This window comes from Phalaenopsis equestris, unplaced genomic scaffold (genome assembly GCF_001263595.1).
Source record: "Phalaenopsis equestris unplaced genomic scaffold, ASM126359v1 Scaffold000088, whole genome shotgun sequence".
Taxonomy (NCBI): Eukaryota; Viridiplantae; Streptophyta; class Magnoliopsida; order Asparagales; family Orchidaceae; genus Phalaenopsis; species Phalaenopsis equestris.
In genome coordinates, this window is record NW_018164530.1 from 1 (window position 1) to 27,239 (window position 27,239).

The window sequence follows — 27,239 nt, forward strand, 5'->3', positions numbered from 1 at the left end:
CTAGACCTCAACCAAAAGTGAGGTCAACATAATGTTAAGGACTTATAATATTAGGTGATACAAAAATATGTTCTGTCAACAAAAATTTGTGAAGGACTATTTGTCCATAATGTTGAACCAATTATCTCAAAGCTCACCTCATACTCAATTCAATCACAGATCCAACATCGTAATAAGTCACCTATATTATGTTGATTACATTATCCTATTTTCCAAAACCACTAAACCTGGAGTCAAGCTTACATATAAATGCCTTCTCAATTTTCAATCATGTTCAGAGCTGCACTTCAATACACATAAATACAATATTTTGTTCTGCCAAAGGGTGAAGAAAAATTTCGGACTCTATATAACTGGGTTCACTGTGTTTATTCCTTGCAATACTCCACCAAAATATCTTGGTGTTCAATTGCGTAAAGGAAGGGCCAAAAAAACTCAATTTGATGATATTCTTGCAAAAAATAATGAAAAACTGAGTTGTTGGACTAATTTCTTTCTTTCCAATGAGGGAAGATTTCTCTTTTAAGAAATGTTTTGTCTGTTTTCCCTTCTTATATCTTACAAATGGATTCAATGAAAAAAAAATACCCATCTCCTCATGGCGAGGCATTTTAACAGGTTTCTATGGTCTGGGCAAAGAAAGCAAGTCCGTTGAATTAGCTTGCAGAAGGTGTGCAAGCCTCTACATGCTGGGGGGTTGAGGTCTAAGAGCTTCCATCACATTAAACACATCAACTTTTGCAAACTATGGATCAAATTCATATCTCAAACATTCCCTTGGGCCAGATTTATGAAGGGAAAGTATTGTAGAGATCAACACCCCTCTCTGATATCCAAAAAAATGGGTGATTCAATAATATGGTCAAATATGCTAAAAGTTAAATCCAAGGCTGGAGATTTGTTCATTTGAGAATTGGAGGAAGGAGAGAACAACTTCCAACTGGATAACTAGACCCTTGAGGGGAAATTGGTAGGGTCACAACCAACACCTTCTAACCTGCATCTGAAGTTTTTTTATTGTTAGGATAATGGCAACTGGAATAATCAGGCACTGCAAAACATTTTGGACACTTCCCAACTAAGTAGGGTGTTGAAAATTCCTTTTGACACCTCTAAGAAGGACAGAATAATACTAAAAAAACAATTCTCAGAGCTTGTATGCATCCATTTATACTACATGTGTCCAACAGCAGAAAGTTATGTGGGGTATACTTATTTGGGGTGGTTTTTGTCTCCTTCGATGTCTTTTTTCCACTGGAGGTTGTTTTTAAACATGCTGCCAACAAATGAAATTCTAAAGCTCAAGGGATTAACAGGGCATTCCTAATGTGTGTTATGTAGACAGGAAGACGAGCATCTACAACACTTATTCTTTAGCTGCCCCTTTGTTCATTAAGTCTGGAACATTATTATTAACCACATCAATGTAAGTACAATTCAACTCTCTTGGCAACACTTCCATCAAAGTTCGCAGAACTGGCAGAAGGTAAATCTATCCCCAGTTCCCTGTATTGTGGCCTGGTTTTTTTGAATGGCTAGGAACCAACACAATTTTGAAGAGAAAATTCTTAATCCAAACATTGGTGCTAATAATTGTTCATTGCACCTGACCAAACTAAAAAACTTCCATACAATCTGTCCCAAGCTATGTTACAACAAGTTCCTGAGTCCAAGTACTTCTCAAGTTTACTGGCAAAGACCTTTTTATGGCTAGATAAAGGTAACACATATGGTAGCATTTTGAATTTTGATGTAGGCATTGGGGTGTATTCAAGGACATTCATTACAGGTGTTTACTGTATTTCCAGTCCCCAGCTCTTGCTATCGATGCTTTAGAGGCAGAAACCATTGCAATTCTTTGGCCCCTTCTCCTTACTATAAGAGGTAATTGTAAACAGCGACATATGGAATCAGACTCTCAAGTTTTGGTGAATATTCTGAAAAAATAGTTGGAGAGCCCTTGGCATCTATTACTTTGGATCAAACAAATCAATCACATGGCAACCAACATTACTACAAGGTACACTTATATACCCAGAGAAGGAAATAGACCGGTAAATTGGTTGGCCAAAGCAGGATTACACATTGAAAAAATTGTGCTTAGCAGAGTTTTGAATCCTTCTCTTTCTTTTCTTTTGAATGGAGACCATGTGGGTCTCCCTTTTATTAGATCCTTGTAATCCCTTTTTATTATCAATGACACCTCCTCATGCTCATAGATATACCTTGTATCTATGAATGCGAGGTTTTGCAATATACATATATATATATATATATATATATAAACACGTGTGTGTGTGTGTGTGTGTGTGTGTGTCTTTGGAATTAAATATATCAAGTTCACATTATTTTACATATATTTAATGGTTTTTTTAAGAAGGTAAGATCTCTTTTTGGCATGATCAGTGGGGATTGGGAGATCATAATTCATTTTCTCACACTCCTCAAAACAATAATTTACCTATCTCCGATGTTTGGAGTGATGATAATTGGGATATCAATAAATTGTTGTCTCTTGTTGGGGATAAAACGACTCATGTAGCTAAGATCCCTATAAAGATGACAAGTAAAGATACCCCACTTTGGAAAACCTCCTCTACTATTTCTCCCTCTAAAATGCTTTACTCTAATTTTTATAGCTTTGATAAGTGGCTGTGGGGGAAATTTATTTGGAACAATTTTCTTACTCCTTCCATCTCCTTCTTCCTTTGGAGATATCTTTTTAAGATGCTCCCTCTTGATGATATTCTAAAACTTAAGGGTCTCAACTTGCCTTCCCAATGTCATTTATGTAAATCTGAGGAGGAATCCGCGATGCATCTTTTTTTTTCATGTTCTTATGCTAAAGAGGTTTGGTATGCACTTGGGCAATACTTTCATATAAACTAGTATGATTGTATTGACATTGTCGAATTTCTCCGTATTTGGAGAATTACTGATATTGTGGATTCGAATTGGCTTCGTTCCTTATGTTGGTGATTTGGTTTATCTGGGTAGTCAGGAATGATCATAGGAATGATCATAAACATCTCATAAACATCACAATTTGGGTATGGTTCCATCTACCTCAGTTTCTCACATTCTTGCTTACTTTACCCGGGCTTGTCGTATTTTGGGCTTGTGTGATGATTCAGCCAATCCTAGGGTGGGTAGGATGACCATTCTCATTAGGCCACTCTCATTAGGTGGCAACAACCTCCCATTGGATGGATAAAAGTTAATTTTGATGTTAGTTGGGACTCCTCGGCGGCAGGGGCTGGTGGGGTTTTTCGTGACCACCTTGGGAAGTGCCTTTGTTTCTTTACTTCGCCGATTGTCGCTTCCTCTCCTTTAGAAGCTGAGTACTGGGGTTTTCTTTTCTCTCTTCAGGTAGCCATTTCTTGTAACTTTTCTCAATTGTTGTTTAAGACGAATTCTCTTACCATTTACAAGGATTTTGGTTTGACTAAAATGCTCAAGTGGAATGTTTTGGGGATTTGGAATAGAATCAAAACACTTATTGAAAAATCTAATTTGTCTATTGCTTTAAGTCATGTTTTGCGGGAAGGAAATTCTCCCACAGATTGGTTGGCCAGGAGGGGTAAAGTTTGGGTAACCTTATTGTCGATGTTTCGCCACCGCACGTTTAAAGAAGCATTTACAGGGTGACTCCTTGGATTTGCCTTTCATCAGGAGATAATGTTTTTATTTTGGTTTTGTCTTTGCTTTCTTGGAAATTTATGGCTTACAAGAAACTTTTGTTGGATTGTGTTTCCTCCCCTATGAAGGACTTATACACGTTATGCATGGCTAATCATTTACTAGAAATCCTTTTTTCTTTCTCGGTCTTTCTCGGTTTGGAGCTTACCCTTCTGGAAGATTGTGGTTTGCAAATTTTTTAGCATGTTTCGGTAGGAGGATTTTGGCCTCCATTATTTCTAGGTGCAGCTATGTTTGGATTGGAGCGCGTTCTTCATTGTTGTGGCCATATATATATATATATACCCTTCTAGTTTTCATCTTGTATATGCAGGTTTCTTTGTGCTTTATCGGGTCGATTCTGGATTTTGCTCAAACTACTTTGGATCGAGCCTTCAATCCCACCGGGATAGGATTTGCTGGAGCTGCTCTGATGTTTTCTTTCCTCTTTCCAAGATGTTCTGTTGGCTTTACTGTGGATCTTCCTCTGATTCTATTTAACATATCTCTTTTGGGTCACTTGTATTTTGAGCTTTACGTTTCCTTTTGTTTTTGCTTACTTTTTTACGTCGCATTGTACTGTGGATTTTGAAACCCATAGGTTGACGATCTACTTTATTTAGATGTTAGATAGGGATCCAATCCACTATCCCGCCCATATTTTGTAACTTTTTTTAAGTATTAACGCGTAAGGAACCTCGAGTCGCTCTTTTATCTAAAAAAAAAATGATTTTTTTTAATTAAAATCATCATTAAAATTATATGCTTAAAACAAAAATGCTATAATGTTTCAGCCTATTTTTCACTTTGATGAGTATTTAAATCACCATAAAACTCTGATGAAACGCAATCTTAATACAATCAAGTTAACATTGGGTGATAGATTATAAAAACAAAGGGATATCTCCACATAAGAGTAGAAAATTCATTCTTATAAGTGAATACAAATACACCCAGAACTATATAAATCAAACCTAATTAAACAACATTTAATCATTTATTAAAATATTTTTTAAAATACTTATTTTTTCATAATTTTATGATGCATAATTTTTAATTCATAATAATTTAAAAATACCAACTTAAATAAATCTAACAATTTAATGAATACAGCATAATTTTATTCAAAGGCTTGAAAATCTTGTATACTTTCTAAAATATTATTTACGTACTTAAAACCCCATTTTTTAGTACTCATAATAATAACAAAAAAAATTAATACTTTTAAAATTTTGAATTAATGAATTTTTAGATAAGAAATTTAACATAAAGCAAATGGGTCATTTATTTAACTTTTAAACAGTGAAATACACGTTTTCATACAAAAGGTGACAGGTAAAATTTGAGAAACTAACTTGCACCAACAAAGCTTAAAAGCACAAAAATACTAAACATTCACATCATAATCAGCACAAGGAATACAACATATGCCAAAATAAAAAATAAAAAGATAAAAATATAAATTCATTACACCTGATGAACAATCCATACCCATCAGACTATATCCACATATAAACTAACCAAACAACTGGACCAAGCTATAAATTCCAAAACATTAATTTACTAACACCAACTCCCTTATCAGAAAAACCTACAAACACTCATAAAAACACCTAAAAATCTCCTCCCTCTCTTTTTTTACTGATAACAATCAACAGACAAAACAATCATCATCATTTTCCTCACCAAAAAACTCATATCTGCTGAAATGCTTCACTCTGAATCTCCATTCTTCTTTACCTGCATCAAATGATATAAACTCAGCTCCCTGTTCCTCAGTCTTCTTCTTCAACATCTCTATATATCTCTCAACCTTCGGGCCTCCAGTATATCTCTGCCCAGTTTTCTTGTTGAAGCATTTGATGTCAAGAAGAGTCACTTCAGCCGGTTTGTTTAGCCCTTGACCGACGGACGGCTTTTTGCTCTCGTCGCTGTACACGACGACCTCACGATGGTTGAACTGAACAATGGACTCGAGATCAAGTCTCCTCACATCAGTTTCACCGAGGAATTTTATGCTGCCGTAGGCTTTGCGGCCGATGACGAAATCCTTCACGCGGCGACAAAAACCGGGCTCGGCACGTTCTTTGGCGGCGAGTTCGGGGATGCTTGGTTCGCAGAAGTAGTTGTCAAGGGAGAGTTTTGGCATTAGGGCTTCAATGTCTGCGCCGTGTTCATAAGAGATCGCAGCCTCGCTGGCTCGACGGCTCGAAATTGAGAAGTGGGAGTCTTTGGTTCTGTTGGCATGGTTGTCTTTAAGGCCATTTGGTTGTTGAGGGGGTTTGGATGGAGTTTGTTCTGCATGGCCATTCTCAGCTGGGCTTTCTGCAACATTGCATGGTGAGAATTATAAATAAGAAAAATGAAGAGTATATAATATCAAAATTGCAAATGAGAACATATGAGTATGAGATAGATAAGCTATAATAATTAGATGGAAGATTTACATGCATACCATTTAATTCCTTTCTAATTTTATATGTTAGTTTAATTCCTACGTATTTAGGTGTTATTTACCACAACTTCAATTTTTCCATATGTATGTCAAAAAGGTGCATCTCACTTTAAAGTTAAAATAGTGGTATTTTTATGTGATACTGGAAATTGGGGCGATATAAATGTAAAAAAACGAAACTAAATGTCTGATATGTAAATACATGGGGGGTTGTTTGGTTGAGAGATTAGCTAGGATTTAAGCTATAGATCATTTAAGGTTATATCCCAAAAAATTTACCAAATTTTAACCAGACTTAGCGTCCGAATATGCTGAATAATGGTCAAGATTGAGGTTTTGAGAATTTACTTAGAACTAAATTTACAAGATTTACTGAATACTATCTGCATTAAATCCGCGACCACAAATCAATTTGGGATTTTGAATTCTTAATACAATATATTCTTCCATATAGTTAATGAAAACAATCATGATCAATGGATGAAGCCCAGACGCACAAAACAAAATTATTATATATATATATATATAGCTCACCAAGAAGATCAGCTGTATAAGATTCATCAACAATGGGAGCAGATGGCACTGCATGAATTTTACCTGGAATATAGCATGAAATATCAGTAAACTTATATAAAGAATGATAATTTATACTGCAAATAAGGATTCATAAAGCTGACCCAAAATAGTTTGGGATAAGGCTAATGATATTGAACTTAAAAACTTTTTAGAAATGACAGAATGACACGATAATCAATTTAAATAAAATCCGTCAGCGCCTCGCAAGAAGAATGGGCATCCATGAATCAATATTTAGTAGTGGCAGATTATCTAAGTGTGCCTTCATAAAATTTATCAGCACAAAAAAAAATTCCATGAGTTACACTAGTTCCAACTCCCAACAACTTTGAACACAGTTTACCATCTTATCATCAAATCAAAACTCAAAGCATTATACATATCTATGGCATGCCATCAATACCAAAAATATTTTATAAAGTGTCAAAATAGTTCACTGACTATTTACATGGGGTCGTTTTAGTCTCATAGTCTATTAAAGTACCAAACTAATTCCTATACTTTCTAAATTGAGGCTAAAATAGTCCAGTGTGAATTATTTCAACCCATATTAAAAGACTCTTAGGGACTAAATTGACACTTTAAAATGATCCCTTGCAAAAAATCAGGGGACTATTTTAGCCTTTTTTCTTATATTTTACAATTGGAAAGACTTGCAAGAGATGCACCAATAAAACTAACTTGACTGCAGATTTGCTGAGTTTTTTAATGTGAGATTTAGCAAGAAGTTTACCCCTTGAAAGAGAATTTAACTTCCAATATATGGTTATTAATAATCTGTATTTCAAGTTTACACATTTAATCGTTCAGATTGCTCAAGTTTAAACTCTGCTTCAGATTGCACAAGTTTAAACTCTGCCAAGGCTCACAGGAGCTGTTTTTTTTTCATGAATGATAAATTGTTGGCAATATGAGATTTTTTTAGGGAAATTTAAAAATGCACCACACAATTCTTATGGATTTACATATTTAACACGAAAATTTTGATATTTATATTTATATCACCTCGGAGTGAAAAACCTATGCATAAAAAGGTACATTTCACTTTTTAAAAACCTAATAACAGTGGAATTTTTTTATGTTAAAAATTTGAGTATTATCAATAATAATATTAAAGTTTAGCTGTTAGATATGTAAATATATAAGAATTGTGCAGTATGCATACAAATACCCCAAGTTTTTAACTGAAATACTTGATAACCAAACTGCCTGGTAAGTACTTTATAGAAGTTACAGTCAAACTACACGCAATCAATAGTCAATACTATAAATGTCCACGAATGCAATATAAAATTGATTAAAAGAAAGAACACATTAACTCAAATGTTTAGCATTATCCTTAAATCATTAAGTAAATTAGAGAATACCATATATACTAGCTATCTAAAGCCTTTAGAAAACATCAATAATCAGAAGAAAAAAAAAAAATCCAACTTTACATATTAAAAAAGGGAAACTTACAGACATAACACACAGTTCTTATGTATTTGCATATCTCACCCCTAAACATTCATATCTACACGCATGAAATTTTGGCGCTTTAAACCTATGCATGAAAAGGTGCATTTGAGTTTTAAAAAAAGTGGTAAAAGTGCTATATTTGGTGTGATATTAAAGATTTGAGTGTTATGTGGGTTAACTATGAAAGTTTAGGTGTGAGACATGTAAATACATAGAATTGTATGTATGTATGTAAATGCCCCATTAAAAGAGAATGGAATTGACAGTGATATTGTTTTAATTGAAGTCCCTCAAAAGCATCACTAAGCTACTATAATTGCAGCTTGCACAACCTGCCAGTCATGAACAAGGACAAAAAGAACGACACATAAAATCAGAAATTTATAGATTACCATTGTCGCTAGATGAACCAACGATATTTTTTGACGCTGATTGTGTATTAACACCATTTGAAGAGGGCCATTGTTCAATTGGACGAATGATTAGTGCCCTTGGATTCTCCCTTGGGATAATTAGTGCATCTGCCTTTGGAGTCGTTGGAGCCACTTCATCATCACCGAAGAATGGTACCTGTGAAATAAGAAATTTTTATTAGCTCATACTTCTGCCCAAGAAAATCACATTGAGTTAACAATATGTAATAATCAAATAATCAGGAGGCAATTACATACATAACACTCAAAAACATTGCAATTTACAAACCTAGCACTCTCTAATCCATTTTTCAAATTCCTACTCAAATATCAAAATTCACCATAAAACGCAAATCCATGATTTCCATTTTTATCGAATTCTCAGTATTTTGAACAAGGAACGCGTAAATGCATCGGTTCAATAATTCAAAAGATCACCTGGGAGTTAGTTTTGTAAATAGCAAAGTTTCAAGTGTTGTCTACATAATTATTCAAATAATCAGTTGATTAAAATCGAGCAAGAGATCCCGATTTGTAGATTAAGAATAAGCAAACCCTTTGACTATCGCTTTTAGGTTGATATCTCCTGGCTGGCAACCGGATTCTTCTCTGTGATACATGTCTAGGAGCCACTAAAGAAGAATACCTTACTGGAGCTGGTTTGTCAGAAACCTGTAAAAACAAAATAAAATATCATGTCCATTTGAAATGTCATTTTTGGCACTAATATAAAACCATTTCTTAAAGCAAGCCAGATCAATCACTATATTTAGCTAGCAAAATTAGTGAAAGAAAAAATGGAAAAGTGTGAAAAGTTTCCTGACTCTTTGCAGGGGATCATTTTAGCCCTAGAACTTATAAAATTGTCAATTTAGTACCAAATCCTTTGAATATAAGATTAAATATCCCCACAAAGAACTATATCAACCCCAATTTAAAGAGTCTAGCAAGTAATTTGACACTTTATACACTCCATGTATATTGTCAGAGGATTATTTTGACACTTTACTCAAGAAAAAAAATACATAATACAAGAGCATAAACAGTGGTCACTAAATATAACTGGTAAGATTTCAAAAAACTTACAGGCATGCTGGAAATTCCATATTGAACTGATGGAGCAGAAGAGCCCACACGACCAATAGACATCTGAGGCATCACAGGAAGCGTTCCAAAAGGATTTGTTATGGACGTGGGTTGCATGACAATGTTAGCCTGAATAGCAGGGCTGCCACACAAGAAAGGCAAACAAGAAATTACCAGTCAAACTATCTATTAGAATATTAAAATATTTATTAATACAGAATTCTAACACTATCATATGAAAAATTCCTTTCGGGAGCATTCCCTGTAGAAATATCTTAGGGGTTTTATGTATATATATATATATATATACACCACAAAATTCTTGTGCATTTACGTAGCTAACATCTAAACAATAATTTTTACTAATGTAACACCCAAATCCTTAAATCATATAAAAAATCTCAGTAACATTAACTTTTCTAAACTGAAATAAACCTTTTCATCTGTATATTTGATATGATTGAGACATTAAAATGTGATACAAGTAGCTATCAAAATGCAGGTTTTATATAAGTACATACATAAGAATTGTATGGTATGTAAACCCCCAAATATCACTTCGAAAATTTCAAGTGGTTGTCATATTAACTTTTACCAGAGAAGTATTATATTTATTAGACTTGTTCCTTCAAGAAAATATTATCTATCATTGGCAGAGACGAGTCCAAAATAACTGAGATGAATATATGAAAACCAGCAGGATATTATCTACAGGCATTGTAACAGGGGATTCTCTAAATGAACTTTATCCAATTACACAGACAGCAACGTAAAAAAATATTGGATAAAAAGGATATATTGAGAGTAAATCTTAGACAGCAAAATTCCAATCTTAAGCAAAAAAAGTAACTTAAATAAAAGAAATTGCAAGCACAACATTTGTATTCTACAAATTGTTTGTTCATATGTTGCTACAATAAATGAAAATAGACATGCTAGTCCCAAAGGCCAATCTCCATGGAAAATGGCTAATAAACATGTGATGAAATTGTTTTCAGCTCCTAACTATAAAAAATGACCAAAAGAAAATGTGATTTTGATATTTACCTAACTAGAGGAAATCAATTTCCTCTAAAATATGGCAGAATGCACCATTTTCACCACAATAAAAATAATTCTATGGATAACCAGTGATACAGTGTACTTGAACTCCTGAAACCTCATTATGCAGACTGGCTACGTTTATACAATCCATATGACTGCTGCAAAAAGAATCCTTAAGCACCAACACATCCCATTTTATTACAAAAAAGTTATTGTTTTATTAAGCATAGCATATTTGTCTCCTTGTAGAGATATTCGAGGATCCTGCGATCTTCGAGTTTCAAAAAGTAAAGAAAAAAAAAATACTATGGAATTCCTCATGTACCATCGATTCTTTTTAGAACTGGACACTGAATGTTTAAGAAAAAAAAGGGAAATAAATGTATTTTAGAGTAGGCAGATGCTTCCAACAACTCTAAAGAAGCTAACAACTACCTAAATTTATCAAATTTCAAGATAACGTTCGGAATATTTGAATATATAATAGAAACATACCTCTGTCCAAAAGTTCCCTGATTAAAGGAGCTGGGGAAGCTACCAAACCCTCCAGAAGGAGCTGAAATGAAGATGGTAAATGTGAAATAATAAATTAACTGTATGTTCACGTATGACCTAAGTTACTATAAAAGGCACTTAAAATAAGGTTCACAAAGGAAATAAAAAATTACATTAATGATTTGGTTTACCTATTTGTGCCTGACCAAGGTTACCAAAAGAAAAGTTACTTGATGCTTGTGCAGGAGCAGACTGTTGAAAAGGAGTGGAAAAGGAGGGCTAGCAAGCAGAGGTACAGTGAAAAAACAATGTCAGTTAGTTCAATGAAAAGAAATATATATATATATATATATATTAATTATAACATAGTAGAAAAAAATTAAAGCAAAAGTTACATTCAGTTCAAAGAAATTATGGGAAATAAATGCTAAATTTCACTTACAGTCAGTTGACCAAATCCTGCAGGATTGCTCAATGAAGGTGTTGAACTGCTAAAGAGGCTTCCACCAAAGCCAGTTGATGGCGTGTTGAATAGACTTGAACCAAAAGCTGGTGCGCTCTGTTGAAAACCAGTAGACTGCCCAAAGGGAGAAGGCGTTTGACCAAGAGAAGCAGTTGAAGAAAACAACGCAGAAGACTGAGTGTTGCCAAAAGTTAGACCAGATCCAAAGGAAGAAGTGGATCCCACCATTGAGGAACCAAAAATAGAAGGAGACGAACCGAAAGCGGGAGCACTTCCACTGCCAAAAATAGAGGATGAACTGCTAGAGCCAAAACCAGACGAAGGCGCCCCAAATAATGAAGGGGTGGAAGATGTTGAGCCAAAGGGGCTTGTTGAGGATGATGAGAATGGTGAGCTGAAAAGTGAAGCTGATGATGATCCAAAACCAGTAGAACCAAAAGCTGGAGTTTTAGGAGCAAAAGGATTTGAAGAGATGGTGGATGAGAAAGGATTAGCAGCAGCCTGACCAAATGCACTAGTTTGACCAAAAACACTACTTTGACCAAATGGACTTGTCTGACCAAAAGCACTCGTTTGACTGAATGGGTTCGATTGTGTTGATGTTGGAAAACTTATTCCACTTGATTGTCCAGCAGGATTTGGACCACCTAAACAAAGTGATAGAAAATACAAAGTCATTTATAGTGAGCAAAATGCATCAGCAAATCATAAACAGTCAAGTACTAATAACAGGAGCATTGCTAGTACAAGGATCTCGATCAAAGGTGAATATATTATCTCTCAAACATATTAAACATATGTATTGATAAGTATAGTATCACAAAATGATGACAAATTCTATTGAGACAACTATACGTTAAAAATTAGAAAGTCCTCCAAATTCTACATAGACATATATTTTCAATTCTTAGAATTTGTTTGATGAAACATTTTAGCGGAGAACTATATACTCCTTTTTTTTTTTTTTTTGTAGTTTTCTTTCTGACTAAAGGTGATGTAATTTATGTCCACATTGACATGTTTGTGAATATGAAGCCTAAATTTTAAACATTACAAGGAAAGAAACAAGTTGATAAGTCATCTTCAGCTCTATTCCTTAACAACATCAAATTACGAGTGTAATGTACTTCACCAAGAACTAAATGTGGATGGATACAAACAACCTGTGTTACTTCATACATGGACATATTGCGCAGCGAGAAGACAAAGCAATTGCTAGTTTTCACCCAAAAAAAACAAAGCATATGAACCATAGGCAAACTACAAGACCTCAAGAACAGTAATGTATGAACTCTATGACATGACAAGTATTGAAGAAATTCAAATATCATTGCAGAATTTGTAGTATATGCACTTAAATACCCGAATATGTGCATGCTTACATCTATATAAGCCTTTAATTTTCTTGACTACTGCATCAAAAAATATTTCGTGCATGCAGTACAAATATTCTAATAGAAGAGATCATAAATAATGGTGCCAATATATGTTATGCGGTGAAGGCCAACATTACAAAAGAAAATTATGTACATGGATAGAATGCCAGATAAGGTGTGCAGGGGGAGAGAAAGCAGATGGATGTCAAAATATTGGGACTAGGAATAGGATGGGAAAAATTAGCCAATAAATCCATCTAAGTCATATCGAAGGTTGGAAATATTAAATAGGTAACCTTGACAAGAGCACTCTGGTAATAACCATATTCCTAGGAGGCATTCCAAGCATATCCTGGATCTTGCACTATCCACCAATTTTGTAAAAGAATAATGTAAAAGAATTATCATAATGATATGGTTATGCATCCTAAAAGATGCAATGCCATCTCATTTTTCGACAAAAAGGTTGAAAAGAAATGTGTCAATCTCATTAGGGGACAAAAAAAAACTTATGTTATGTATTGCTGTCAAAAAAAGTTTTCGTGTTCGCCTGACAATTAGCTCTAGTCAGACTAATTTTTTTATAAAGTTGTATGCTTAACAAACCAAGCCCAAACAAGGTCTTGTTTGTTCCTGCATGGTTTGATAATAACTTCATTATATTTATTTTAACATACAAAAATGCATATATATCCCTGTGTGCATGGGCACTTACAAAGATTGTGTATATTTGCACTGAGATAATTATATTTGCATGGACATCTACAAATATAAATGGTTGCAACTATATTCTATAGTTTATATAAGATGTTCAAATAGATTTTATGTTAATTGATAGTGTATTTGGCTCGATAAGATAATGAGAAAAACTTGCATAGAATTTTGAAATGTTTGCTTACTAAGCTAAGCCAAACAACACACGAGAGCTTGATTCATTTATACCACTGCTGGAAAGAGAACGGTAGTTAACAAACTACTATAATGGTAAACTTTAATGTTCGCATGTCTCAAACTTTTTTCTTTCCTATGCTCTTTATCCCTCAGTGTACCAAGAACATCTACATATTCCAAGCATCCTTTGCTATGTTCTTCCTCACCCACCATCCCAAAATAATCTAATAACATATCTTATATAAAATTCCAGTCGTGTTTACCTCAACTAAATTAATCCAAACATTTAAAATGTTTTGCTTGAGCAACAATTCTTTGATACTTTTTTGGTCTTTAGATTTATCAAACAAAAAAAAAAATCAAGAAAATCAAGTTGATCTAGGCTGAAAGCCTCCAAAAAAAAAAAATCTTGTATCAAAATTTTCATGGAAGTAATGTCACTAACACTTCCAAAAGGGTTTTCTTGAGCATGCCAAGCAACATGTCTAACACAAACACTGAAACAAGGAAAATGTTAAGAGGCATACCAATAACTTGAATGATTTTAATAAGAAAAAAAAAGAAAATGTGGGCACTGAGCTGACATACTTTTTTACACTCCTTGAACATAACACAAAAAATATTAAGTAAGTTGGGCTTAATCCATGCCATTGTTTCAACCAAAGTTTAATTTTCTTCCTTTCAAGATTCCAAGTCAATATATTTAACTTCTTATTAAAATGTTTCTTAAATATCATATCTTATACTTTATAAGCACTTTGAGTGAAAGATCAAGGTAGGTCATCCCATTCAACAATGGTAAACCAGTGGCATAAATGACTCGTACATATCAAAAACCTCCCTCCAATGCATCAAATGTATATTGGAAGCCTCCATCCACTCCATCAAAAGTTAATAAATTAAAAGTTTGCACAGAATGAGAAGAAATTAAAGATGTCATTGCATAAAAACTTTCCAATAACATGGAACTTAATATCTTCGTGTTCATAGCATTTAGACAATCTTTGGAAAATTTTTCATACCAAATGCGTGGCCTAAATTGCATATTGACATGAATATCTATATATCATTCAATTTTCCAATATTTTACTCATGAACGGTTAACTCAAAATAAAACTGATGAAGCTGAATTTACAAACAAACAAAAAAAATGTGATCATGTATTCAAAGAGCCCAACTTTGAGAAAAATATAAATCCTAGGCTAAATACATAACATAAAAACAAGAATGAACACAGTCACCCACCAAGTTCTTAAGGGAATACATAAAAAGAAGGAAAAGACTCGAGAGAGATTCGCTCAAGTATCCACAAGAAATATTGCACAACAAATATATCTTCGATGGATCAAGAAGAATGACAAAGATGAGGAACTTAGAAACTAAATAAATAAATAATTGTCGGATGCAATAGCAAGGAGTTCTAAAGAGAGAGTAAGAAGAAAATAAAGAAGCAAGTGGGGAACAAAGAATGTAGTAAAGTGCCAGGAAAAAAAAATATTCTTTTTCTCTTTTCATTCATCTTTGATTATTTTAGCAAATACAATTCAAACAATAGAAACTCATAAACGAGAGAAAATCCCAAAGCAACACTATATAATCATAAATGAAACAACTCTCACAAGAAAGCCACCTCCCTACCAACATAGGGCATGCAACAAGCTAACTGACGCTAGAGTTTAACTTTTGCCATACATCAACAACCTATATGTAAGCATTGAAATTTTCCCCTTCTCCACTCATTATTGCAATCCCCGCCGCCTTCCCAAATTGCTCGTCCCGAACTGACTTCCCCAATGCACGAGGGAGTGAGAAGAAAATAAAGCAAAAAGACAAGAAGCAAGTGAGGAACAAAGAATATAGTAAAGTGTCATTTGACCAAAATAAAGAAGAAAGAAATGTTCTTTTTCTCTTTTCATTCATCTTTGATTATTTGAGCAAATACAACGCAAACAATAGAAACTCATAAATGAGAGAAAATCCCAAAGCAACACTATATAAGCATAAATAAAACAACTCTCACAAGAAAGCCACCTCCTTACCAACATAGGGCTTGAAACAAGATAACTGAAGCTAGAGTCTAACTTTTGCCCATGTATGTAAGAACTGAAATTTTCCCCTTCTCCATTCATTAACGCAATCCCCGACGCCTTCCCGAATTGCTCATCCTGAACTGACTTCCCCAATGCACGATTCTTTCATTTTCTTCCTTGATTTGCTATTATTGTCTTTCCTTTTTTTATCGTTGTGTAACCACTCCTCTCAGCTATTTAGGAAGAATCAAAACCGAAGTCGGGGTATCACTCGCCTCTCGCTCGCCTCCTTTTATAGCCACTGAAACCACTGTCAACGTCCTTCCCCTCTCTTGATTGTGGTTCGCCCAAAGCCACTGCCCTAGTGACTGAACCCTTGTCATACAATAGTGATTAAAACTAGCCAGGAAAACAAAAACGGGATTGTGGCATACAGAGACCACCGAAGCTTCTATATTTCCCCTCCTTCGTTGAACCTTTGCGATACAATCTCAATTAGAGCTATTCAAGAAGGGAACAATGGGATCGTGGCATATCTAAACCACCGAAACTCCTATCTTTTTTCTCCTTCTAGCAACTTTGCAGCTCTGTCCTCCTTACCACAATAGTTGAGACCTATGGTGAGCTCACTCCTTGATTTCTACTTCTATTTCTTCCGATAATATTATTATCAAATTTAAAATCATTAAATTTATTATTTTACTTGGAAATATCATTAGGTTAGAATAATGTTAATTTCAAATCAATACCTATATCTAACCTAATAAATAATTAATCTTAATATATTTAATTGCATAAATGTTTGATTTTGAGGATGCTGATTTGTGCAGGATTTGTCATTCAACGTCGATTGCAATAATAAATTGAACGAGGCAATGAACTGCTCTTTATAATGGGATAAACGTACAATTCCTAGTTATAGGTGTTACACTTGCTATATTTATTATCCCTAACTAATTGTAGGTTTGTCATCCGTCCCCATTAAATTTCATATATTTGCACTAGATATCAATTTTGTTTATAATGAATTTCATGTGCATTAATCTTAATTTATTTCGGTAGAAACGCATGTTTAATTGCTGGAAATTCATGATTTTAGTATTTATTATTTCCTTTATAGCTTTGAAATTCAGTATTGCAGCTTCATAATTGTTTATAAATGTCGGTGGACATGTTGTAGTAATATTCTTGTGCTTTAATTAAGATTTATGAAATAAATAAGATATTATAATATTATTATGTCAGTATTAAACTATTTTGCTATGGCTAGTCGGATCGACAGGTCCTCAGAGAAATCAATAGATTTTCATAGGATTGGTAACTATATTTCTTTATTCCATGGTGTCATTGAAGACTGATTATACAAGCACACACACGCACACCTACTGCACTTGTATATTATCAAGTAGTATTAAAAGGATTAGTAAACCCTATACGTGTAAGCACACCTGATGTGATAACCTATAAATATCTATAAAAAAGAGCATGTGCTCAAGTCAGTCATTTTCATGATCATAAGCATGTGATAATCCTTTTGCAGATTTTGTTATGCATGTGCCTCATTTATTTTGTATTTTATGCTTTAATAAATAGTATTTATTGGGTTTTATTTGCAAAGCCCACTCGTTGATATTTTTATATAATAAATTTCATTCAACCACTTATAGGACCGGCCTCATAGGATCAGACTTGAAAAATCTATATTCTTATTTGGTATGTTTAGTATTTGTTTTAATTTACTTGTTTTCCCTCTTAAGCTTTGGGTAGTATCTTTGTTGTTATTTCAATTTCCTTCAGTTGTATCGATTGTATGACATTTATTTGTGAAATAAATTAAAATTTATATTTTTCTGCTTATTTTTATTATTATTTATATACAATCATTTTTTTTTTGAGAATGCAAAAAGTTCAATTATTTTCATCACGCCCTGTATTGTTGGAGAATACAATCTTATGGACCCGGGGTGTGATAATATCATACATAAACTTCAATCTACAATGTTCCACTACTAATCCGTAGTTTGAGCCAAAATTGCCATCAAATTTTCCTAACAAGGTTAGTTTATGAATGAGATCACCATTGCATTCCTCGAATTTAGAACATTTTACAAAACCATGAAGAGAAAAAAAAAAGATGAGATCTCTTTATTGTTGGCAATGAAGTGAATAGAAGTGATGTATAATATGATAGAGAAAAATGGGTGTTTTGGGGTACTCAAGTTCATGAAAAACAGAAGGAAAGATTTAGAAATAAAGTAAAATTCAAGAAACAAAAAATCAGTGTTGTTGATGATAAATCAACAACATTATCAACTTGTACAATTTTCAATAAAATAAAATTAGAAAATTAAGGCGAGACAGCAAAAATTCTACATATTTCAATAATCCAATCAATAATGCACGTCAATAAACATAAGGTCCTGTTTATCATGATTAAGAATGAGCCCCCCCATTTCTTTATTATATTTAAACAAATTTAAATTAAAATAAATAAGGAAATTTAGTAACAAATGATGATATTCCTACAAAGACATCAAATCCAATATACTTCAACTTATTTTGTTGACCAATTCGCTCTTTGTGGTTGGGCTATGATAATGAAAACCAATCTGAACTAATTAGCTAATTGCACTCCATCATTTTCCCAAGAGAAAGAACTCTCCCTTCGAGACTAAAAATGGTGAAATCACTTGGACAAAGATAACATCTTAATTGCTTCAAAATTCTTACAGCCTCTAAGGCTAAAAGTGTACCGAATGCACTCACGGAATAGTTTGGAATCAATTTGATTAATACTCACTCAAGCTGGTAATTAAAGACTTGAGGGCTAAATGAACCAAGGTTAAACACAAACAAACTCATTTATTTATGTTAATGAACAAATTTATTGAGTGCTGGAGAAGTAATTTTTAAAAGGCTTTATATTAAACTTGATTTTGACTCATATTATTTAATTAAAATGTATTTAAATATAATTTATTTAATCAATTATTTTATAGCAATATATTACATTATTAAGAGCTTATGTTATTTTACCAATTCTCATCTCTTATTTATGCAATTATGCATTAGTTGTGGAACGATATTATTAGTTGTGTTTGTATTGTAAGATGAAACCCATATGTGATGGTTAAGATAATAATAGGTTTAGATGAAAATCTAATGTTTATTTTTTGGGTTGAATTTGTGATAATTTTCAGGCAATGCTTTGTTCCCATTGCCAGCTTGCACAATGTAAGAAAAATAAAAAGCATTACAAAAAGAATACATGAAAATAATGCTAATGATCATGAGTTGAGCATTCCTTCTTTACTTGAGTTGAGTTAGGTGGAAACCTGCCTTGGTACTCCAAAGGGCCATTTTGTTCATGTTGGATTCTTCTCTTTACTTTAAGGTCACTTTTGATGCGGGAATGACGATTGGGAAACCGCCTTTAGGCGTGGGTAGAGTCTGAAATCCGCATCAAGAGTCGTACTGGTTTAAGAAAATGCGTGGGTGTCATAGTTTCTTGCTTCGAAACACTTGACCCAATCGTTAATAAAAACAAAGACAAGTATTATTAGCTTGCTAAGCTTTGACCAGTGGGACAGAAAGAAGAATTTTTCTTCAAGAAACTTCTTTTTGGCTAAACTTCACTTTTGACGGTCAACATCGAGATTTTGACTCACCTAAATTCAACTTATAAATTGGGCTGAGAAAATGATTCGAATTCTATAAACGGTGGGATAAAGTTAAGAGCTTTTGTGTGTTAATCTTCACAAGCAAAATTGGAAAACAAGCATTATAGATTGAGACTTGAAAGATACTGCTTAACAACCACTAAGTAACAAGAATTCTAGAATATGTTTAATGTTGATAGAGACAACAAGACCACTTGAGAATGATTTGTTAGCAACTCCAAAAAGATGGGATATTGGGTAGAGAAAGGTGATTGTAATACCAATTAGAGAGTCTAATCAAGAAGAGGTTCAAATCTTAATTGATTTGATCCAAGAAGAACAATATTTTCACCTTCAACTGGCAGAAGAAAAAAGATTGAGCGAGAAGTGCTATTTTGAGAATTGACAATAACTCGTCAAACTAGAGATCGAGCTAAACAATATTCTTTTGGTGATCAATAGAAAAGATACGAAAAAAATTCTCAAGGAAAAGTGACGAGATCATGAGTGTCAAAATTAAAAGATAATAGCAAAAGTGTCCACCAAAATGAGAATGAAAATCAGATAATACTTAACTAGTCTAAATGTTTAAGCCATATTATGAGTAAAATATAAAATACACAGATGGAAGGTGAGAAATCCCATAAAATGATTGAGTGAGATCACGAGGAGTTCAACATTGACGATTGGGGAATAATGAAATTCAAAAGTCATCTTTGTCTATTAGGTGATTTGAGATCAAAACATAATTTTACATAAGGCACGGTAGTCTAGCTACGCTAGTTGTCTAAGCAGTACAAAAAAAAATGTCTGAACGTGAAAGCCATATTTTGGTGGCTTTAAATGAAAAGAGAGGTAGCTTAACTTTTCTTAAAACGATTTTGCATCAGACCTTACAAAAAGCAACCACCACCCAAAATGCACCCTTAAAAATTTTGATTAGTATTTTTTAAGAGTACTTTGCGTATGATAAAATATTTTATGCTCTTTAGCAAAAAACTATTTTGCACAAATTTATTGAGAATTTTTTTCTAAATATTAGTAGCTTTGTCGTTATGTTGAATGGCATGTCTTGTTATGATGTTATAAATTTTTCAGTGGATTGATATATTAAGCTCTATTTCATTGTGGTAGTGTGTGTGTCAGACAAATTAGATTATGACAAAGGAGCATCGGAGGAAAATATACAAAACTTATTTCAATAAAAGTAAAATTGCAACAAAAAGAAAATGATAATATTTAGTTCAAAAACATAAATTTTGTGAGATTGAATGGAAAATAATATATACTTTTCTTTATATCAATGTCATAGGATAAGTAGCATACAACAACAACAATAACAACAAAGCCTTAATCCCACTACGTGGGGTCGGCTACATGAATCCTTTTTCTCCATTGCGTCCTATTTAGTGTCATATTTTCATTTAGTTCTAGTAAATTAAGATCATTTTTAATACAATAAGCCCAAGTCTTCCTAGGTCTACCTCTGCCTTTCTTAACACAAGTCGAATTTAAAACATCTACTCTCCTAATCGGATCATCTAATGGTCGACGTTTAATATGACCAAACCATCTAAGACGACTTTCTCTAATTTTGTCTGTCACAGGAGCTACACCAACCCTATCACAAATATATTCATTCCGCATTTTGTCTCTAAGAGTAAAGCCACTCATCCACCTAATCATTCTCATCTCGGCAACACTTAACTTATTATTATGCTTCGCTTTTAAAGGCCAACCTTCAGCGCCATAGAGCATTGCAGGTCTCACCACCATCTTATAAAATTTTCCTTTCAGTCTTAGCGGTACTTTTCTATCACACAAAAGGCCCGAAGCATTCCTCCACTTCAACCAACCAACTTGAATTCTACTATTAACATCCCCATCTATATCACCATCGTTTTGGACAACGGACCCAAGATATCTAAATCGTTCACACCTTTTAATAATTTGATCACCCAAAGCCACACTTCTGTCATTAGAGTTATTACTACTAAAATTACATTCCATGTATTCAGTTTTAGTTCTACTTAAACGAAGGCCTTTAGACTCCAATGTAGACCTCCATAATTCAAGTTTTTCCTGGGCTTTTTCTCTCGTTTTATCCACGAGAAGAATATCATCAGCAAAAAGCATACACCAAGGTACATCCTCTTGTAGATGTCCAGTAAGACCATCCATAACTAAAGCAAAAAAGATATGGGCTTAAGGCCGATCCCTGATATAATCCAACAGAAATAGGAAAATATTTTGTCAATCCTCCTTCAGTTTGAACACAAGTAACAGCTCTAGTATACATATCTTTAATGACTTGAATATAAGTCATATCAACACATTTCTTCTCGAGAACTCTCCAAAGGATATCTCTTGGAACCTTATCGTAAGCTTTTTCTAAATCAATAAAAATCAAATGTAGATTCTCCTTATTATCTCTGAACTTCTATGTAGCATAACAGTGAAAAATACAATGATGCTATAATAAAAATAAATAAAAATATAGCAAACATTGAATCCTAAAGATATTAGGATTGAATATGAAGACATTGAGTTGTCGAATCCTGAGGCAATAAATTAGAAAGCAAAACAAAAATCGCTGGTAATCTTCATAATTTAAAGTCTAATGAATAATGAAATTCAGATACAATAGATCCTATTTACAAAGAAACTAATCCCTAGTTAATATTGTGGTTTCATGTTCCTTAATGCATTTCAAGCTAATTTAAAAATGAAAATCTGGCCATAAAAAATAGGATCATAAAGACAAAAATTGGTGGGTTCAGGTTATTCGTTGTTCATTGAGATTGTTCTATGACAAATTAAGTCTATTGGAACTAATTAGTTGATGGTGTGGTATCAAAATGGTATAACCACGGCAAGTTAATAGTGATAAAAAACAAAAAAAGTGAATGAAAAATTAAAACAAAAAAGTAAGGTAGGCCCTATAGAGCCAACTTCTAAAGGAGACAAATTGGGTAGCAATGAATTTCGTAGGAGTGAGAATGACATGCTCTTTCTAAAAGAAGACAGGTTCATCTCATACATCAATATGCATATAACTTCATACATACATGCATCTACTTCATAAACACAAATATAACCTGAATGAATCAAACTATGATTTCAAGAAAATAGTTGACATGTTTAAACTACTATTCTACACTATTTATTCACAAAAATCCAACATAAAAAATCATGAACAGCGATTCGTTATAAGTTTCTCGATAAAAGTGTTTGTTGGGAGATTCAGGACACAAAAAATTCTGCTAATATCTATTTCTAATGCACTTTTCAACGATCTTACCTTTATCACCACGTTGATAATCCTCCCATCTCAATTCCTCGTGGCTTTTATCTTTGTAAATAGGCATTGCAGATATTGATTCTAGCTTTCCAGCAGGTTGTGTACCGGTAGCATTAGGCTCATACGTTGCAGTGTAAGGTGCTATTCTACTGCCTCCAGCTTGACTCCCAAAAGTTGATTGTCCAAAACCAGGACTTCCAAATGTAGGTGTTGATGTCTGAGCACCTGAATAATATTAATCATACCAAGGCTCCGAGTGAGTATATACCGTTTAGTATAGAAAGAAAGAAAATGAACCTTGAAAATATGACAATTCAGCAAAAATAATTTATCACATTTCTATAATTGAAAAGGTCATAAAAAGAAAAAAAAACTGTCTACAAAACAATTTCAAATGGCTACAAATGACCAAAACTGCATCAAGCCCAATTGACTATAGAAATAAGCCAGTGAATACCAAACAAATGATATGTTAAGAAATCTTACCAAATGGAGAGCTTTGAGTTCCAAAAGGCGAGGGGGTTGAACCAAACGGTGAGATGCCAAATGCGGGTGTTGACTGGCCAAAAGATGACGGCGCAGAACCAAAACTGAAGGAAGATGCACTTGTTGAACCAAAAGCTGGAGAACTGGAAGAACCAAAAGCTGGAGTAGTTGATCCACCAAATGCCGGAGTACTTGCAGAGCCAAACAATGAAGTGCTTGGAGCGCCGAATGCTGGGGTGTTGGATGCCCCGAATGCCATTCCTGTATTACCAAATAATGGAGTTGATGTAGAACCAAATGCCGGCGCCGTGTTAGAACCAAAAGCTGGAGTGTTGGTAGCACCAAAAGCTGGGGTACTTGATGCACCAAACGCGGGAGTAGAAGCTGCACCAAATGCTGGTGAGCTTGTTGAACCAAATGCTGGGGTACTGGTTGCACCAAATGCAGGTTGACTTGAAGCACCGAATGGTGAAGAAGAACCAAACATGTTGCTTCCAAATGCTGGCTGTGTTTGTTGAAATGAGCCGCCAAATGGACTAGCCTGGCTGGAAGTAGACCCAAATCCTCCAAAAGCTGGTTTTTGCCCAAAAACAGAAGATCCTAATAAAAATGAGGAAGATAAATAGCAAAAAATTACCAAAAAATAAAAAATTGCATGTGAAACTTAGGCGTGATGCCTATAAGAGAGCACTGACCTCAAATGACAATAGATAAAAAGTTTTAAAGGGTGCGTTTGGTTGAATGTTATTTAGATTGTATTGTTATCCAGATAAAAGTGCTATTCAAATAGCAATACTATCTTTCAAATGTTGTGTGTTAGGTTTAAAATGTCGCCTTATTCAATAAATAAATTATTAATTAGAATAATTAAGAGTGATTAAAAATACTCCATTTTTAAGCGGGTAATATTGGAATAATTTGTATGGCATCTACTTTTGAGAAAATTATACTACCTGAATCTTAAAAAACTAAAGTTATCCAAATTAACTCAATGTGAAAGATAACATCAAATCAAACATCGCTTATCATAAATAACATAGTACTACATGAACAAAAAAAATACGCCAAGCAGCCCCTAGGTTGGCAAATTACAAGCAAATGTTCAAAAAAAGAAATAATATTGTTGTTATATTTACATTACTGCAGTATTTCAAAGATGAAACTGTGATAAGTATAACTTTTTGCAAGGAAATAAAAAGGCGTAGGTTGCAAAAAACAACTGAAACCGAAATGAAACTCTTTCTACATTCCACACAAAAGAGTCAAGACTACTTGCACTCCTTTTGTTAAAATTCAAATAACCATTGTAAACATATACTGCCTTTCTTGCTGCAATCCATAGTAGAAATGGTGCCTGCAGATTCTAGAACTGGCTTAAGATTTAACCTTTTCACAACAATAAAAAAAGGAGAAATAAAAATTCAAAGAAGGTTGTGAACATGTTACACATAATATATCATGATTTCATACTATCATGTGCATAAAAACAAAGAAAATGAAATGATTCCTACCAATTAATTCACTGAATTAAAAGTAAGTAAAATATAATGAACATAAAAATCTTGTTCATTACCATATCTTAAAATTCACTTTTTCAAAAGACAGGACTGACCATAATATAGCCTCAAAAAAAATTTATTTATTCCATTGACATGAACTATAGCTTTTAAAAAAAGCATAGATTGATAGCAGTCTGATGAAAAAAGGCATATCTAAAGTAAAGTAATAAAACAATAATAAGAAGTCCAGACATATATGACTGTTGTGAATTTTTGCACAAAATCTGAGGCAACGAATTTATACTTTAAGTATTGTCCATGACTGCTTCTTAAGCTTTAGTTTACTACTAAAAATTCAGTGGTCAAGTAGAATAAGATATCATATGTATGCTTAAAGGTGCATCGAATGTTTGCATATGTATGTGAGGCATTGCAGAGTATTGGGCTTACGAAATGTACAAATCATGATGTAATATTCACTGAATCATACCTATATTAAGAGATTCATGAAAGTATTGGGCTTACGAAATATATACTATTCAATCAAAAAACAACGATTAAAAAACATTTGAAAAAGGAAGATTTAGATACATATCACTCAATTCATAGGCATTCACATGTCTAGCACCTATACTTTAATTTTTACATGTATGCCAATTTACGCATAGATGAAAAGGTATATTTCACTATTTGAAAGATAAAATAGTCGCATTTTTATGTGATATAATGGATCTGGGAGTTATACATTTAAAAAGAAAAGTTTAGGAATTAGAAATGTAAATGCATGAGAAATGAGTGGTATGTATGTGCAAATGCCTCTTTCAAAAAATTACTCACCACCAAAAGAAGAATATGAGCTCCCAAATGCTGGGATAGATGAAGCCCCAAAAGAAGGCATTGAACTCCCAAATGCCGGTGAAGAAGATGCACCAAATGCAGGTGAAGAAGGCTGCCCAAAAACTCCAGTTGATACACCAAATGCTGAAAGCCCTGTCTGAGAACTAAAAGGATTTGGACTCCCAAATGGCTTTGGAGCAAAAGGGTTATTCGCGGCACTGTTTGTTTGCCCAAAGACTGAAGGAGAACCAAATGGGCTGCTAGAAGACTGCCCAAAGGCTAAACATCAACAAAAGAGGTGTCATTAGTGCATCTCTGAAGGCAAAAAAAAAAGCATAATTCACTAATATCCTTAAAAAAAACACATTATTAACAACAAAATCAAACCAATTGTGAATCATGAACATGAATAAACGAGGGAACAAGTATAAGCACATAGTTAGAACAAGAATTTCCAATATCAAAAGTGCAGTGGACGCAAACAAGCACTTAATTACAAGAAAAAGCTAAACCCAGCTTCTTCAAATTTCCACAATTCACAAAATCCATTAGCAGAATAAAAATCCATCCCCATCATCAGGACGTTAAAGAACTCACACCATATATATATATATATATATATATATATACAAAAAAGATCAAAACGAAACCCACAGCATCAGGATGATCAGACAGCAAAAGAACCCATCAAAAATCAAAAAGCATAAAATCTCAAACAAAAAAAAACGCTAATTCTTCTCAAGCCATTACAAACTTCAATCACGCCCCTCAAAACATTATAAAAAAAAAAAGACCTATTAGCATGAAACCAAAACAGCAAATGCAAGGAGAATCGAAAGATCAACATACGATTGGTGGAGCCAAACATGTTTGCAGATTCCTCCTTCCACGTTGAGAGACAACGTATCCGAAAATCCGAGACAGAAGCAAGGCGAGAGAATATGAGTACGAATAAGCGTCCGGTACTCCACTGCTTCAAAACAACGCTGCATAAAATAAATTGCTTAAATTAAAAAAAAAACTCCAAACGCGTAATTGAACGATCTAAAACACCGAGCGGCTTTATCACACTTGCGTAATTGGAAGTCGGAGAGAACGTCGGATCGAGAGGCGAACAGAACACCGGCGCTAGCCGGAGAATCGTAGGCCCTTCGACGAAGAGATAGAAATAACAGAAAAATGCTTCCAATGCGGCAACCCTCCGGGTTTTTTCTTTTACTTACCCCGATAAATACATATATTAAAAAAAAATTAATAATGTATGACAACAAATATTGTTATTTACAAATCAGGCATCCAAAAGTGGCTGACAATGACATCATGACATTCGATTGATGTGCACAAAGGCTGACCCTCAATGCTCGAGCAATAAGAACTTATCCCTAAAACTCGTCCCAGCGAAGATAACAACTCAGTTGAACACTTATTATAAAACTTGAGTTGAGTAAAGTAAATATCAAAATTAACTAAATTACTGGAGAACAATGTG

At 33.7% G+C, this 27,239-nt stretch overlaps 1 protein-coding gene across 4 annotated transcripts; it reads right to left on the minus strand.

Moving 5' to 3' along the window:
* Positions 1-5,104: 5,104 nt before the first annotated feature.
* LOC110019939 (nuclear pore complex protein NUP98A) lies at positions 5,105-26,957 on the minus strand. 4 transcript variants are annotated; one of them, XM_020717833.1, is made up of 13 exons: positions 26,826-26,957; positions 26,600-26,665; positions 25,751-26,029; positions 23,415-24,014; positions 22,929-23,153; positions 11,651-12,318; positions 11,400-11,487; positions 11,209-11,269; positions 9,670-9,811; positions 9,139-9,255; positions 8,563-8,740; positions 6,668-6,730; positions 5,105-6,003 (listed from the first exon to the last, which is right to left on the minus strand). In XM_020717833.1, the coding sequence occupies exons 2-13, from the start codon at positions 26,616-26,618 to the stop codon at positions 5,330-5,332; spliced, it is 3,114 nt and encodes a 1,037-aa protein (XP_020573492.1). In that variant the 5' UTR covers positions 26,619-26,665; positions 26,826-26,957; the 3' UTR covers positions 5,105-5,329. The 4 variants fall into 4 exon arrangements, with proteins under 4 accessions (XP_020573492.1, XP_020573489.1, XP_020573490.1 ...); XM_020717830.1 differs by having other exon boundaries at positions 26,822-26,957; XM_020717831.1 differs by having other exon boundaries at positions 23,415-23,987; positions 26,600-26,736; positions 26,822-26,957.
* Positions 26,958-27,239: the final 282 nt, after the last annotated feature.